General features: G+C 42.5%; 1 protein-coding gene and 1 pseudogene across 3 annotated transcripts in view; both read left to right on the plus strand.

The window, feature by feature from the left end:
* The window catches only part of CAGE1 (cancer antigen 1), a 68,705-nt gene extending 62,734 nt beyond the window's left edge, over window positions 1–5,971 (plus strand). For all 3 annotated transcript variants that reach the window (XM_054721500.1, XM_054721498.1, XM_054721499.1), the window contains 2 exons: window positions 1,207–1,246; window positions 5,719–5,971. In XM_054721500.1, the coding sequence (XP_054577475.1) occupies window positions 1,207–1,246; window positions 5,719–5,760 (82 nt within the window). In that variant the 3' untranslated portion in view covers window positions 5,761–5,971. The remainder of the gene's footprint in view (window positions 1–1,206; window positions 1,247–5,718) is intronic.
* A 1,091-nt stretch (window positions 5,972–7,062) lies between these two features.
* LOC103298125 (39S ribosomal protein L1, mitochondrial-like) lies at window positions 7,063–9,406 on the plus strand (annotated as a pseudogene).
* Window positions 9,407–16,906: the final 7,500 nt, after the last annotated feature.

The following is a 16,906-nucleotide window of genomic DNA, read 5'->3' on the forward strand; positions in this document are numbered from 1 at the left end:
CTACTTTTGAAAGAAGATTAAAGGATTGATTACTATTTAAGACTGGATAATATGCCTACTAAATTGAGACTGTGTTTATGCCTCACAGTGAGGACTGACTGTTACCTTAAAGTGAGTAAAAACTCATTGGGCCTGCTGCGTAGTCAGCCAATGGCAAAGGAAAAGCAACTTCCCTGAATGGCAAAAGTCTAAAGCAGGAGGAGGAGGCAGACATTAAATGTGCATTTTGATTATATCATGGGTCATGTCTGTTCAGCTTACCATTTGCAAATACAACTATGTTTTAAAAATCAAAACTCCTTAGCAGATTTGTATTAGTATTTGCAAAGTGATAGATTAACAACAATTTATTTTTTTTAATATGAAAGATAAGATCTGATGGCTGGCATATTACAGATGTTCAGTAATTGCTAATTTAAGCTGAGTGTATGTCTTCTGAGTTGCTGAAATTGTGAAATATGTTTTTCCAGAATTATTTTAAAATAAGAAAATTTGCATATAAATTTTTACATTTTTCACTAGTTCAGATATTTGCTTACTGTATAAATAACATGTGGCCTATTTTCACAACAAATTTGAGGCCCATTTGTATAGACTTAGCTTGGCTTGAAGCAAGGGGTGTGGTGGAGAAGAGCTCTGAGGTTCTTTCTTAGAAAACTTAAGACTTACACCAGCCTTCAGCCATCACTGTTCATGAAGCCTTTCACTGGCCAGTGGCCTCACTGAACTCAGCACGGGAACATCTTTTGGACTACTTCCGCATCATCTCAAAATTATGATGCTGCTTTTGCCAATTGTCTTCAGTAGAGGAAACAGTGGGAAACAGGGAAAGAAAAAATGGGCACTTTCATAGCCTCATACCTCTTATTTTTGCTTCTAGTTCTTAATCACTTTCAAGGAAATTTCTTAGGTTTTCAAATTATAGCCAAAATTTTATCCTAAGCAAATCTATGAGAGTGTTAAAGTGTAATGAGACTGTGACTCAACATATTTACTTAATTACAGTAAGAATGACTCATATATTACATACTGCAAATCTTTAGCTTATTGTTTTAGGGTCTTATAATTCTCTCCTAAATGACAGTTTCTCCTTGAGTGAGGGAAAGAATATGTTAAATAACAGCATACTTGGTTCTCTCTCCCTCTCTCTCTCTCTCTCTCTCTCTCTCTCTCTCTCTCTCATTATTCTCTTTCTATTTCCTACAGACCAAGAAGATTAGAAAATCATCTAAAATCCATGACTGAGGTAGGTCATATTGATGATCATTATAAAGAATGTTATATTTCCATGTAATTTGATAATCACACAAGATTAAGCATAAGTTCCTGAAGTTACCTTTCAGTAATGTTCACCTTAGCTTTCCCCTCTATCCTCAGATGAGGGCCTCTTTGGCCTCTGATTATAATTTGTCTTATAATTAGAATCCCCTCTCTCTGGACCTTTCTTTGTATTGGTCCTCTTAACTTCATCCCACAGCTACTGCTTCATGTAAGGCCCTCATCATTTTTCTTCTGCTCTCCCACAGTCACCTTCTAATTGTGTTTCTGCCTCCAGTTTTGCTCTCCTCCTGTCTTCCACAGAGTAGATAAAGTGATCTTTCTGAAGCAAAATATGATTATGCCTTTCTCCTACATAAGCTCTCCAGTGGTTCTCAGTTGCATTCAAGATCAAATCCAGTCTCTAGCTTGGCACATAAGGTCCTCTATGGTCTAACCCCGTGGTCGGCAAACTGCGGCTCGCGAGCCACATGCCGCTCTTTGGCCCCTTGAGTGTGGCTCTTCCACAAAATACCACGGCCTGGGCGAGTCTCTTTTGAAGAAGTGGTGTTAGAAGAAGTTTAAGTTTAAAAAATTTGGCTCTCGAAAGAAATTTCAATCGTTGTACTGTTGATATTTGGCTCTGTTGACTAATGAGTTTGCCGACCACTGGTCTAACCCTTTCTTTCCTATCCAATCTGCTCAGTCACTGTTTCCTCCTTGTCACCACACACACCAACCCTATCTAACCATTTGAAATTTTCTAAATGTGCTGTTATTTTTATGCTTTCTTGTGATTGCCCATGCAGTTTCCCCTACCTGGAATCTCGCTGATGACTCCTTTCCTCCCCCTTACTTCATTTCCCACTGCCAGCTCAAGCTCCATCTCCTGCCCTGTCAACCAGATGCTTCCTCCCATGTTTCCACACTGTACCCTTTGATGCAATAGCACTTACAACATTTCACTAGTTCTCTTCTTGCATGTTCCTTGACTTGACTAGAACTCTTTTAGTGCAGGGATTATCTCATATTTGTTTTGGTATCCCCAAGCACCTATGCCATAATAGGTACTAAATGGGAGTGAATATTAGACTGGCATGTGGACCTAAGACCAAAGGTACCCTTCCTGGAGTAATTACTAATAGAAGATGCAGCTGCTGCTGCTGCCCCTGTCCTGCCCCAGGCAGTGGACATCTATCCTATCTAATAAAAGAGTAATATGTAAATTGACTGTACCTCTACTATACCCACCAGCCACACCCACCAGCCAATCAGGAGCAAGTATGCAAATTAACCCAACCAAGATGGCTGCGGCCACAGAGCTGCAGCAAGCAGGAGGCTTGGGTTTCCCTGGCAATAGAGGAAGCCAAGCTTCCCTGCCACCCTGGCCAGCCCAGGCCTACACTCAAGGATACAAAGTTTTAATTATAGAAGATAAATAAATCCCAACAAAAATGGTGGCAGCCACGGAGCTGGAGAGAGCAGGAGGCTTGAGTTGCCACCGGCAATGGAGGAAGCCAAGCTCCCGCAGCCCTGGCCTGCCTTGTACTCTACTACAAAGTTTCAATTATAGACGATAAATAAATCCCAACAAAAATGGCTGCGGCCACAGAGTGAGCAGGAGGCTTGGCTCCGCTCAAGGCTACAAAGTTTCAATTGTAGAAGATAAATAAGTCCCAGATACCAGAGCCTCCGCTTGGGTCACCAGGGGGCATGGTCAGCCTGCAAACCACCACAGGCCCCTCACCCAGGCCACCCCATGCCCCAAGGGAACCCCCACCCTGATCCAGGACACCCTTCAGGGCAAACCAGCTGGCCCCCACCCATGTACCAGGCCTCTATCCTATCTAATAAAAGAGTAATATGCAGATTGACCATCACTCCAACACACAAGATGGCTGCCCCCATGTGGTCAAAGATGGCTGCCCCCATGTGGACACAGGGTGCCCATCACAAGATGGCCAGCAGGGGAGGGAAGTTGGGAGGGACCAGGCCTGCAAGGGAGGCCAGTTGGGGGCGATTGAGCCTGCAGGGGAGGGCAGTTAGGGGTGACCAGGCTGGCAGAAGAGGGAAGTTGGGGGCGACTGGGCCTGCAGGGGAGGGAAGTTAGGGGTGACCAGGCCTGCAGGGGAGGGCAGTTAGGGGCAATCAGCCTGTCAGGGGAGCAGTTAGGCATCAATCAGGCTGTCAGGGGACTGGTTAGGGGGTGATCCGGCTAGCAGGCAGAAGTGGTTAGGGGCAATCAGGAAGGAAAGCAGGCAACCCGTTGGGAGCCAGCAGTCCTGGATTGTGAGAGGGATGTTTGACTGCCCGTTTAGACCTGATCCTACCTGGACATCCGGACATCCCTTGAGGGGTCCCAGATTGGAGAGAGTGTAGTTTGGGCTGGGGGACACACACACCTATGCATGAATTTTGTGCACTGGGCCTCTAGTCCTATCTAATAATAGACAAATATGCAAAGTGACCATACCTCCGACACACCCACAAGCCACGCCCACCATCCAATCAGAGCAAGTATGCAAATTAACCCAAACCAAGATGGCTACAGCCACAGAGAACAAGGTTTCCTAGGTAACAGAGGAAGCCAAGCTTTCCGCCTGCCCTTGCCAGGCCTAAGCCTCCACTCAAGCTACAAAGTTTCAATTATAGAAGGTAAACAAATTCAAACAAATGGCGGCAGAATGGAGCTTGAGAGAGCAGGCCAGGGTTGCCGCTGGCAACAGGGGAATCAAAGCTTTCCACACACCCTGGCTGGGCCCACCCCCTTAAGGCAACGAAGTTTCAATTATAACCCCAACACAAATGGCTGCCGGCCTCGGAGGGAACCCCAGGCTTGGCTCCGCTCCAGGCTACAAAGTTTCAATTGTAGAAGATACATAAATCCCAGATACCAGGGCCTCTGCTTGGGTTGCCAGGGGGTGTGGCCGGCCTGCAAACCACCACAGGCCCCTCGCTCAGGCCGCCCCACACCCCAAGGGAACCCCCACCTGATCCAGGACACCCTTCAGGGCAAACCAGCTGGCCCCCACCCCTGTACCAGGCCTCTATCCTATCTAATAAAAGAGTAATATGCAGATTGATCATCACTGCAACACACAATATAGCTGCCCTCATGTGGTCAAAGATCCTGCCCCCATGTGGACACAAGATGGCCACCACAAGATGGCCAGCAGGAGAGGGCAGTTGGGAGGCACCCGGCCTGCAAGGGAGGGCAGTTGAGAGGGACCAAGCCTGCAAGGGAGGGCAGTTGGAGGTGATCAACCCTGCAGGAGAGGGCAGTTAGGGGTGACCAGGCCGGCAGAGGAGGGAAGTTGGGGGCAAACAGGCTGGCAGCAGAGTGGTTAGGGGGTGATCAGGCTGGCAGGCAGAAGTGGTTACGGGCAATCAGGAAGGCAGGCAGGCAAGCAGTTGGGAGCCAGCAGTCCAGGATTGTGAGAGAGATGTCCGACTGCCCGGTGGGATCGGGCCTAAACAGGCAGTCGGACATCCCTCAAGGGGTCCCATATTGGAGAGGGTACAGGCTGGGCTGAGGGACAACCCCCCTCCGTGCACGAATTTCGTGCACCGGGCCTCTAGTTTATATATAAAAGGCTAAGAGACTCACTGACCAGCTGCCTGGCTGGTAATTATGATGTGTAATGATCACCAGGGGCAGACGCTCAATGCAGGAGCTTCCAGGTGACAACAACTTTGCAGAGTGCCATCTTGCACTCTGGGCCCCCTCAGGGGATGTCAGACTGCCAGTTTTGACCCAATTCCCACAGGCCAGGCTGAGAGACCCCACCTACTGGAGGAACCCCACTCACTCCACAGATGCCCTTGAAGCCCCAGTGCTGCCCCAGGTGCGGCAGATGGAGAGAGACTGTGGGAGGTTGGCTCCAGGGGATGCCAGTCCTGCCCCTCTGGCCACCTTCTAATTAATTTACTTTCAATGTGCATGAATCCGTGCACCGGGCCTCTAGTGTATTCATAAATACCATGGTCTATTTGTGACATAGCTCTGTGGGGGAGGGGTACAAAGGTCTTCACTCTATATGCCCCATTGAGATCCAACTGTTGCAATAGTTACAAGGACACCTTAATACTACCAACTCTTGGTTATATTATGCTGGTGAGTCACTTCATGGACTATTTAGATTCTTACTTCTGTTCCTTTTCCTTCATTCTGCCAGCTGGCAGCCAAACCAAGGAAGATGAAATGCAACCAGCTTTGTTCCTTATCATGTTTCTTAAATGGAGAAAGGTTGAACAAACAAAAATAATCATTAAAATATAGTATTGGTATTATTTGTTACATCCATCTATCCATAGGCTTTCCTTGTACCACTTTTCATATTTAATCAGGAATGAGCTGTTTATGGAATCAGAATTCCATATGTAATCAAGAATCTGCTGTTTGTTCGGTCACTGAATGCCTATCTTTCCTGAAAACTTAACATTTTTCCCTTTCATTTTTAGATGCCAGATATTTCAGAAGGAAATGGAAATGATTTAGATTAAACAGGACTGAAGAGTAAACATTAATCATTTTTTGTCAACCACTCCAGGAGCAGAGTCCTACTAAGCATAGTACGCAGATCAATCCACACAAATGATACATTAAAATTGTATAAATGGTGAAATTTTACATTCCAAAAAATGTGATTATTTTCTAATTTCGTCCTGTAAACAATCAAACATATTCTACTTTAATAAAAACAGATGAATACAATGGCTGATTTTCCAAATATCTATTTTCATTTTCACAGAATATCACTCCAATGTTATCAGGTCTTTAGTGACACATAAAAATAGTCATGTTGCCCTAACTGGTTTGGCTCAGTAGATAGAGCATCGGCCTATGGACTGAAGGGTCCCAGGTTCGATTCTGGTCAAGGGCATGTACCTTGGTTGTGGGCACATCCCCAGTATGTGCAGGAGGCAGCTGCTCGATGTTTCTCTCTCATCGATGTTTCTAACTCCCTAATCCTCTCCCTTCCTCTCTGTAAAAAATCAATAAAATATATATTAAAAAATAAATAAATAAAAATAGTCATGTATCTTATTTCAACTTTTCCCCCCCTGAAGGACATCCTTTTTCTTTCCAGGCAGGCAGGCTCTTCCTACTGCCAACTAAAGTTAAAGGGACAGTTATTTGAAATTCTTTGGAATTAAACCATAGATAAAAAGAGAGGACTTATCTTTTGAGACATAATACTGTGATTTCCTCCTTAACATAGTTTTGAGGAATTAGTTCTGAATTTAAACAAAGGAACCAAAGATAGCAGATTTTGAGATATGTATCAGAAAGATCAGAGAACATAGAATATATTTTGTTCTTTCGGTAAATCCCAGATCTATGATGAAGGTGTAACGGTTGGATCAAAAATATATATTGAGCCCAGTTGGTTGGATGTCACCCCATGCATCGAAAGATTGCTGGTTTGATTCTTGGTCAGGGCACATGCCTAGGTTTCAAGCTCCATGAAACCTAGGGGCATGCAGAGACAGCCAATTGATGTTCTGCTCTCACATCGATGTTTCTATCTCTCCCTCTTCCTTCCTTCTCTGTAAAAATCAACTTGAGTGAAAAGGGAAGAAATTATTTTATCTCACTGAAATTAGTTTTGCACTTCAATTACTCAGGTAAGCACAAGCAGAAAATATATATCTGGCCCTGTAGGAGGTGCTGAATAAAGAAAAGCTGTTATTGTTATTTTTGTGGGGAATTCAGGATAGGTCTTACATGAATTTTGAAATATAAAATTTGTTCATTTCTCAAATTCAAAAAGTTGCCATCAAATTTAAGACAAACCATCAGAAATGCACAGAGTTCACAAGCATGACTGTTTAGTTTCAGAAAATCAAGCATGGACAGCTATGGAAGTGACTCAAGTTTCAAAAAGAGATATTGTTATCATCATCATTATCATCATCATCATCATCATGTTTCATGGTATCCTCTAGGGAAAATTAAAATATTATAGAAGAACAAATGTTAAGATAAAGATGGCTAGATCTGGAACGGCCAATATGGTGCGGCCGTCAGATCCCTTGGTAGAGTCTTGATACCTCAAAGGTATAGTCTTTCTAAGATGGTTTATCAGATGCCTCTTTATTCTTGTTCTGCATGTGTTAGGTGCCTAACAGATATTTTGCTGCTGCTAGGAAGCCTGGAAAGAAAACCAAAAAAAGTGCTAAAGAAAAAGCAGCAAATATATATTGATTTCAGAAGGGAAGGTAGATGGAGAGAGATAGAAACACCAATGATGAGAGAGAATCATTGATCAGCTGCCTCTTGCCTGCCCCCCACAGGGGATCAAGCCCACAACTGGGGCATGTGCCCTGACTAGCAATCGAACCCTGACCTCCTAGTTCATAGGTTGATGCTCAACCACTGAGCCACAGAGGTCAGGCAGCAAGGTGTTTATCTTGATGTGACACTGGAGATGGCACTGGGGAAGAAGAAAAAAGTGGAACCATTGCTAGTGTTCTTAGTTTGCCATACCCATTCATTTCAGAAATCAGTAAAATTACTGTATTTACAGGGAATGCATGAGATTAAAATAGCAGGGGGGAAATGAAGCTGCATTTGCAGGAGGAACTAATCTGATTCAGAAGATTTTGGATGATGAAATTCAATCAGACTTTTATGTAGCTGTTTCAGAAATAATGCCCAAACTTAATCCATTAAAGAAGAAACTGAAAAAAGATTTCCAAAGCTTACTCGGAATTCCATTGGCTGTGACATCCCCAGAATGCTGTTTAACACTGGACGTGAAATTGAGGTAGATTGAAGAAAGGGAGAACTTTCTGGAGACCAAAATAGCAACACTAGAGATGTCAAGTGACCAGGCAGCTGCAATCTGCAAACTGCTATCAGTGAAGTTTGTAAGCACAGTCTGCTGAATTTGGGACCCTTTGTAGTACGAGTGTGCCTTCCAAGTTTGACAAGGGAAGGTTTGTTACTAAAGATGGAGCCATTGTTGCCTAAAGAAGTAGAAACCAAAGAAAACCAGTTTACCTGTTTTTACTTATGTAGGCACGTTTGTGTAATTAAAATTAAGTATGTATGAAAAGTTTTATTTCGCTCTAGCCAGCTTGGCTCAGCAGATAGAGCGTTGGCCTGCGAACTGAAGGGTCCCAGGTTCAATTCCGGTCAAGGGCACATGCCCAGGTTATGGGCTCGATCCCCAGTGGGGGACTTGCAGGAGACAGCCGATCCATGATTCTCTCTCATCATGGGTGTTTCTGTCTCTCTCTCCCTCTTCCTTCCTCTCTGAAATCAATAAAAATATTTTTAAAAAAAAAAGAAAAGTTTTATTTCACAGAAAAGTTTTCTACATGTATTACTGTTATTTTAAATTTATACTGAATAGGTCTAGTAAATGCATGCATTCACCAGTCACTGCGGAGTAAACAAATGCACCCAGCTGGAGCGTGGCTTAGTACACGAGGGAACATTGGTCTGTATGCATTAAAACTGCTGCAGAAGGTTGAGCCACCAAGCCACGGGACAACAGAACCAATAACCCTGCACAATGCGGTGTGATTACGTGCTAGTCATTCACTGAACATTGTTTACTGAGTGGTGACTCTTGGATCTAAATATGTAGACTATAGTTGTAGATATATAATATGTATTTATGTTGGCGAAATTACTAGTGTTTTTTTTCCCCAACATATGGCCTATTCGCTAAAATTTGTTTAAAAAATAATAGTGAATTAATAACCAAAAAACAACTGTTAATTTAACTATAAGAAAATCTTGGTTAAAAACATTGTCAATTTAATAGGGTATTAATTTTCACATGACATGGAAATTTTGTCCGTTAAACCCAAAGTCTGTTAAATCAAGGGTTTACTGTATTGTGAAATTATTTTTAGTGAATGAAGAAGCAATGGAGAAAATTATAAAACTGTATAATTTCTTTTTTTAAAAAAGACAAAGATGGCTAATGCAGCACCTGGAATCTGCACACCAATGTGATGAAACAGTTGGAATGAAAAGATGAACACAGGTTATCTACATACAGAATTGTGTGTCTAAGTGCTCCATTTGCAATGTGTATTATTACACATTTATGATCTTTTACCTACAGGTTGTCTCAACATGAATATGCCTCCTTTGATGCATGGTTCAAGGGTGCAGACTCAAATTCAGTAAACATTTAGTGACTGTCAATAAACTATGTGACAACCTCTGTGTTAGGTGCCAAGGGTACAAAGAAAAATTAAGCAAAGATCACCAAGGACTACATAATCAGTCGAGAAAGATAAATCAACTCTGTTCTAGAATGGTGTAGGAGGTGTAACTGTTCCAGGTGCTCTAAAAGCATAGATGGAATGGCCCTGGACTGTGAGAAAACCGCAGGGAAGATTTTACAGAAATGGTGACACCTGAGCCAGATCAGCATGGCTGCCTGGATATTCCTTAGATAGAAGAGGAAAACAAGAGCACACTCAGAGCACAGAGGCCTCAGACACCCTGTTACAATCCCTGGACCACAAGTACTATCTAAAACCCATGTTCTTCCTAGGACAGGAGATAAGATGATCATGTTATATGCATACTAAGAAATTTGGACTTCATCATTATGAGAAGCTCTGTAGGATTTTAATTTTTATTTTTACTTATTTTTTTTTCTTCTTTTTCTCTGAAAGATTTTAAGTACAGGAGTGATATGATCAGACATGCATTTTTGAAAGATCACCCTAATAATGATATAAAGGGTAGGTTGATGGTGGGTGATACTAGAATCAGAATTACCAGTTAAGATGCTGCTACAGTGCTCCAGGCAAGAAAAACTGAGTCCAGGAGCTAAAATAGTGGCAGTGGAAATAACGAGAAAGGTATGGATGCAAAGTGATTTCAAATGTAAAATGAAAATGATTTGGGGATTGGTTAGCTCTGGGAGTGGAGAGAGAGGAGTCTGGGAAGCCTAGCAGGGTTCTAGCTGGATGGTGGGCATCTTAACTGAAGGAGAGAATACAAGAGGGACAGAGGAAGATATGCTACAGAGAAAGATGGGTGGCATGTAAGGCTGCTGTGAAACGCTGGGGAGATATTTCATAATTACTTAAATATATGCTGAGAAGAATCCAGTGGTCTGGGAAGGGACTGAAGATAAAGGAGAAATTAGGCAAAATTGATGAATCAAGTTCTCAGAGGAGGAAAGAGGGACTAGGCTCAGCATAGGAGCAGGGACACATCTTCTTCTGAGGCTGAAGAGAGGAAATCAGGACAGGCAGCTGGGAGCTGTGGTGTAAGTGGAGGGAGCTCACTCTCTTCTGGCTGTAGGCGGCTTGAGGGCAGAGGCGAAGGTCTGAAATAGCCTCAACTTCTGCCTTCACAGAGCAAAGCTTTGGTTTTCACCACAGGATGTTACAAGGAGTTACAATGTCCTCCCCACCTCACAAGTTCTGTATTTTTATTCACTTTCTTCTCCTTCCCTCTCATCCCTTGTTCCCTCAATTCTGACCCAAAGCATATTCTGGAGGACCTGGTCCATCAGTAATTTTTACTCTCTTACACCTTCAGTTTATGACTTTTTACTGAATTCTTACCCCAGCCTAGATTCTTACTGAACCCTCTTCTCCTCTAAAGCTGTCATGGGTCCTCTCTCTTCACTCCCCATTTTACCTTCTCAAAGATTGCTCTTTACCGTTTACAAAGCACTTTCATGTATTATCTTCATCAAGTGGCTAGCTCAACTCACGTGTTTCTGATAAACACGTTTTCACAGAGGCAGTCTCAATAGGCCTCTCTCATTTTTAAAGGCTGTAACAGTTCACAGAACACATATAATTTAATTATATTTTACGGATAGGGTTTCAAGTTCTCAGGTCACGGTCCTGCCTTACATGCTCTGGCCCCAGATTACTTGTATGCCTAGGCCCATACTTAAGGTGACCAGACGTCCCGCTTTTGGCGGGTCAGTTCCGATTTTTAACAATTTGTCCCGCGTCCCGCGGCGTTTTAAAAAAGTCACGATTTTTGGAAAGAATGCATGACAAGCTAGGGAACAGCGGGAGAACGGGAAGGGAATATACGGTTTTCAGCGGCCATGTGGCTATTTAGCCAGGATATGAGTTTTATATTATTTTTGTTAATTTTATAATGTTAAACTTTAATAATAACAAATAATTGTTGAGAACTGCTTATCGAGAACTGCTTATCAAAGTTCGCATTATTGATCACTTGTTAGAAAGCGACAACCATTGTTTGGACTTAATGAACAATGGCATTTTTGGGGATTGGCAATGACGAAAACATTTTGTAACTGTCTCTCAGACGATACACATCGTACTGCGTGCTAGTAAGCTAGTTAAACAAGTGATGTCATTACAAATCAGCTATTCAGATAATTTAGGTAAGTAATTTGTGTATTTATGTAAATTTTCTTGAATTTAGCAGACAGTACTCGTATTATTTATATTTTATAGTGGCGGCAAAAAGTCTAGCGCCGGCCTTGAAAGTGACACTTATGACTTACGTTACGGCAAATTCAGAGGAAAAATAATACAAGTTAGTAGTGTTATTATTTAGAAAGAAATATAGGATTAAAATAATTTTTAAAATATAGTTACTTTATAACAAATTAATTTAATTTATAAACTAACAATAAAATATGTTCATGTAATTATGTACCTACTTTCTGTGTTTTTAAGCAATATGTATATAATAATTTATAATATAATTTTAAATTATTTTTTTTAGATTTTTAACATAATGAGTAAGAAAAGAGGATGCAAATTCAACGATGATCTAAGAAGTGAATTTCCTTTTATTAAAAAAACCAAAAGCGATTACAATATAGACCAAATTTGTAATCAAGAACCCCCCCCCCCCCCCCCCCCTCGGGTCGAAACCGGTTTGGCTCAGTGGATAGAGCGTCGGCCTGCAGACTCAAGGGTCCCAGGATTGATTCCGGTCAAGGGCATGTACCTTGGTTGCGGGCACATCCCCAGTAGGGGGTGTGCAAGAGGCAGCTGCTCGATGTTTCTCTCTCATTGATGTTTCTAACTCTCTATCCCTCTCTCTTCCTCTCTGTAAAAAATCAATAAAATATATTAAAAAAAAAAAAAGAACACCCTTATTCCCCCTCCCCCCCCCCCAACGGTCAATGGTGTCCCACTTTACCAATGTTAAAATCTGGTCACCTTACCCATACTGTTTCTTTTTCTGAGAATGCCCTTCTCCAGTTCCACCATTCAGTTCCTCAATTTAAAACATTTGTATCCTTCAAGGCCTAATTTAAATGTCATCTTCATTTTTATCTGAAAGTAACACCTTATCTCTTCTATTTTATCTCTGACTTTCTAATGGTACTCAGCACATTCTTCCCTAAAGTATAGCACTTGGGAGATAGTATACTATAGCAAATAGCACTCAACATGGCATCATGAGATTTAAGTTCAAGGCCCGGCTCCCTCATACTAGCTGAGTTCATAGAAATACTATTTTAAGAGCAATTATAGGACTGTGTTACTGTTAATGTAAATATTTTTATGTCTCTCTTTAATAAATTGTAACATTTACCTATAAAGACACAACTCAGTGTGGGTCAGTGACATATATAGTCAAATCTAGCAGATCCAGTCTGAAATATACAAAGGACTCTAATAAAAGGGAGTTAATATGAATTCATGATTGTATCTCTTTCAGGGGTAAGTTGTGAAACTGGATGAAGATCTTCCTGTATTTAGCAAGGCCAAACTTGCATGAAAAACATTTTTTTTAAATTTAGCATGACATGCTGAAAATACAGTTGGGGATTCTTATAGTAAATGAGGCCAAGGTCAAAAGATGTTCCGAAAAGAGAATCTTCAAGATTTCACCATTGAAATGGTGAAATTACTCCACTGATGCATTCCTGTGCTTCAGTTTGGACTAGAGCATCTGAACATCCCTAATCAGAGAGCTTTGGTGCTAGAAAAATGGTGTTTAGGAAAAACTCAACTTCTTTCCCTGCTCTGTTTCTCCTTCACTGTCATTCTCTTACCACGTTTACAACACTTGACATCACATTCATGGGGGGGGGGGGGAAGGAGGTGTCTTCCCCCACCAAGCAATTCTGTCACTTCAGCTGGCTGGCCTACAATGTAACTGAATTCAATTCTAACACTATCTACCTGAAGGAGTATCAGATCCCACAGATCAAGCTCAGTGCCATAACTGTCCTCACCACACTTCAAGCGCCAATCCCAAGCCTAGGCTGTCACTGTGCTTCTGACTGACGGACTATAAATCAGAGGTTCCCAACAAGCCCTCTTCAGGTTTGATCATTTTGCTACAGTGGTTCCCAGAACTCAGGGAAACACTTATGTTTACCAGTTTAATAAAGAAAACAGAGGAGCAATCAAATGAGGGGACACACAGGGTGAGGTCTGGGAGGGTCCTGGGCACAGCAGCTTTTGTCCCCATGGTGTTGGGTTGCATCACCCTCCCAGTACTTGGATGTGTTCATCAATCTAGCAGCTCTCCAGATCCCGTACCATTGAGGTTTTATGGAGGCTATATCACGTAGGCCTGGTTGATTATCAACTCCATTTCCAGTTCTGGAGAATGGAGTGTGGTGCTGAAAAGTCCAAGTTTCTAATCAGGATTCCATCTTTCTGATGAGCTGCCCCCATCCAGGAGCCCGCCCAGAGTCACCTCAATAGAACAGGAGATGCTCCTAGAGCTCTCACCACTTAGCAATTTCCAAGGATTTCAGGAGCTCTGTGCCAGGAACTGGCGCAGAGACCAATCCGTATATTTTCTATTCTCATACAAATAAGTTTAAAAACTACAGTACATAAACACATGAGGAATTACTATAATTGATAGATCTTTTTATATACTCATCCCTTTATCAAGGGATGATTTATATACCGTAAAATTCACCTATTGTAAGTGCACAAGTCAATGATGTTAGCAAATTTAGTGTCATACAATAACCACCACATCTTGTTCTAGAGTATTTCCATCACTTCCACCCCCAACATTTCCTCTAACCTGTTTACAATCAATCTCTGCTTCCACCCCGAATATCTCTGGGATTCTGGTCAGTCTTGTTCCAGGGAACATGCAGGGGATGGTTTGTAGGGCAAACTGGGATCCGCTGCTGCATTTGAGCAGGAGGCACTGAGGCGACCACTTGGGAAAGCTTTGGCATCACCCTGTCCTCTGCCGTGATCCATCTCGTTCTTGTAGCACCAGCTGGCAAGTTAAACTGGAGACTGACAGAGCCCACCACCCCTTGAGAGTGGCACACATCTCTACCATTGCCCTGGGGTGTGGTTGTGTTTTTAATTTACTTGGGAAGGGGAGGGGTGGTGTCAATATCAGAAGCTTTCATGCCGAAACCGGTTTGGCTCGGTGGATAGAGCGTCGGTCTGCGGGCTGGAAGGTCCCAGGTTCGATTCCGGTCAGGGGCATGTACATTGGTTGCGGGCACATCTCCTGGTGGGGGATGTGCAGGAGGCAGCTGGTCGATGTCTCTCTCTCATCGGTGTTTCTGGCTCTCTATCCCTCTCCCTTCCTCTCTGTGAAAAATCAATAAAAAATATATTTAAAAAAAAAAGAGAGAAAAAAATAATTTTTTTTTTAAAAAAAGAAGCTTTCACTTGGCCATTCATGCTCTTAATAGCTCTCACTAGGAACCCGTGTGAGGGTCCTTTCAAACACCATTCCATCTGTACTTTCAGGGACCAGATGTGGATAGGTCTGAGAACCTGAAGGACCCACCGTTAGCTGGACCTGGCTCCCACATGCTCTATTCTAGAAGGGGCCATGTTGGTACTTGGGGTCATGGATATAATGTCAGTTCAGACCTTGTGTCCAGCAATCTTCTAAAAGTCTGGGTGTTCCCTTCCTCAGTGCATGATGACTGTGAGTCAGTGTCCAAAGGCTCCTCTGAGGAAGGATGGGGTGTTTACTGAATGAGATCTGCTGTGGTGTTCCAGGGCACCTCATCACAGAGGCTGGCTTCTGTTCAGTTACTGGGTTTTTGGATTAAGAACTGGCTCAGGCCCAGCTGAGAAACAGATCATGACTTTTTATTGGAGTGACTGCCCTCAGCCTCCTGATCTTTCTTGATTTACTTAGTTATATAAATAAGCAATAAGTTGAGAGCCCATCACCCATAGCTTTCTACAGGTTAGTCCTGCCCATCCCCATTACTTCTCCCCTATTCTGACTTTGCAGCTCGTGGTGATAACTGTGCCCACCTTGTTTCTGATGGTTAAGTAGTGCCACTGGCCTTCTCTCATCCCCATTGCTCTCAGCCTGTTCCATAACAGCATTTCTTACCCTCAGCCCTAGTCTATGGAGGATAGCTGACCACTGGTCTCAGCGAGCCAAGCCTGGAGTCCCCCTCACTGGTGCATTCCTTATCTGCATTCCTTATCACTTTGGTAACAGAGTGACCTCCAGGCCCTCTCACAGAAGATGCACTAATGAGTTTACAGCCTTACTACTATATGCATTCTAACAGGCCCACATTAAGGGGCCAGGAAGAGACAAGGAGGGGCCAGGGTGGTGGAAGAAAACTGGGAAGGTATGGCTGTAAATTGAGCCGAGAGAAACAAGTGTTAAGGGAAGGGTTGGAGAGGGAAGGCTCAGATGATGACTTTTGGATTTAGCAAGATGGGGATGTTTTAGTGCAGGGTGAGAATAAAAGCCCAGTTGGAATAGGCAGAGAAGTGAAGCTGCACCGTGTCCAAGAGCAGAGAAATGAGGCTGTTGCTGAACGGGAACAGGAGAATTTCGCTTTTTAAGATGGATAATATTATAGTTTATTTGTAAGTTGATGGGAGCAGTGAATTGGAGAAGTAGAAATTTATTAAGAGGTAGAGAAGAGAGGACTACTTTCCAAATCACGTTTTGAGCAGGAAATGGGATTCAAACCACAAATGATAGATGGCCTTTGATAGGCCTATAAACATTTTTTATTATAACAGCAAGGAGGGCAGGTCACAGACAGAGGTAACTGGTAGAGTTTATGGGGAGTGATCAGGTGCTTGTAATTTTGTCTGTTCTTTTCAATGAAGGATGCACTGGGGAGAATTGGAGGGAGGTCTATGAATTATGAAGAAAGAGGATCAGATGGGAATCATTGGGTTGAAAAGCCAGAATTCCTTTAAAAGCCTTCTTTATTTTTTGTTTCTTTTTCCCATCCTGCCCCCTTTTCATTAGGATCACAAAGGAAATTTTTCTGTCAGGGGTATAGTATAGTATGCCAAACCTAGTTCTTTTTTTTTAAGCCCTTGCTAGGTGAAAGACAATTAAGTCTTTGCTTGCATATAATAAGTATAACTTTTTTACTTGACAATTTCCCTTTCTTATCTGGTCCACAATTGAAATTAGGTTGCAAATTTGTGGAGGAAAAATGTCACTTGTTACAACACAACAAATTAAATAAATATTTTCTGAGATACCACTGGGTGTCAGGCACTGTTCTATGACATTGACTCAAAGGTACAAAGATTCCTGGCCTCAAGATGTTGACAGGAGACATAATAAACTCTATGTTGTGTTAGAAAATAACAAATACTATGAAAAAAAGGAGACTAGAATGAAGGGAATGGAGGAAGGAGGGAGAGAGAGAGCAGGGGGCACAGAGGAAGGAGGACTATAGTTTAAAATTGGAGGTGAGAATAAGTGACAGTTGAGCAAAGGGTT

This window comes from Eptesicus fuscus, chromosome 9, assembly GCF_027574615.1.
Source record: "Eptesicus fuscus isolate TK198812 chromosome 9, DD_ASM_mEF_20220401, whole genome shotgun sequence".
In the NCBI taxonomy this organism is placed as follows: Eukaryota; Metazoa; Chordata; class Mammalia; order Chiroptera; family Vespertilionidae; genus Eptesicus; species Eptesicus fuscus.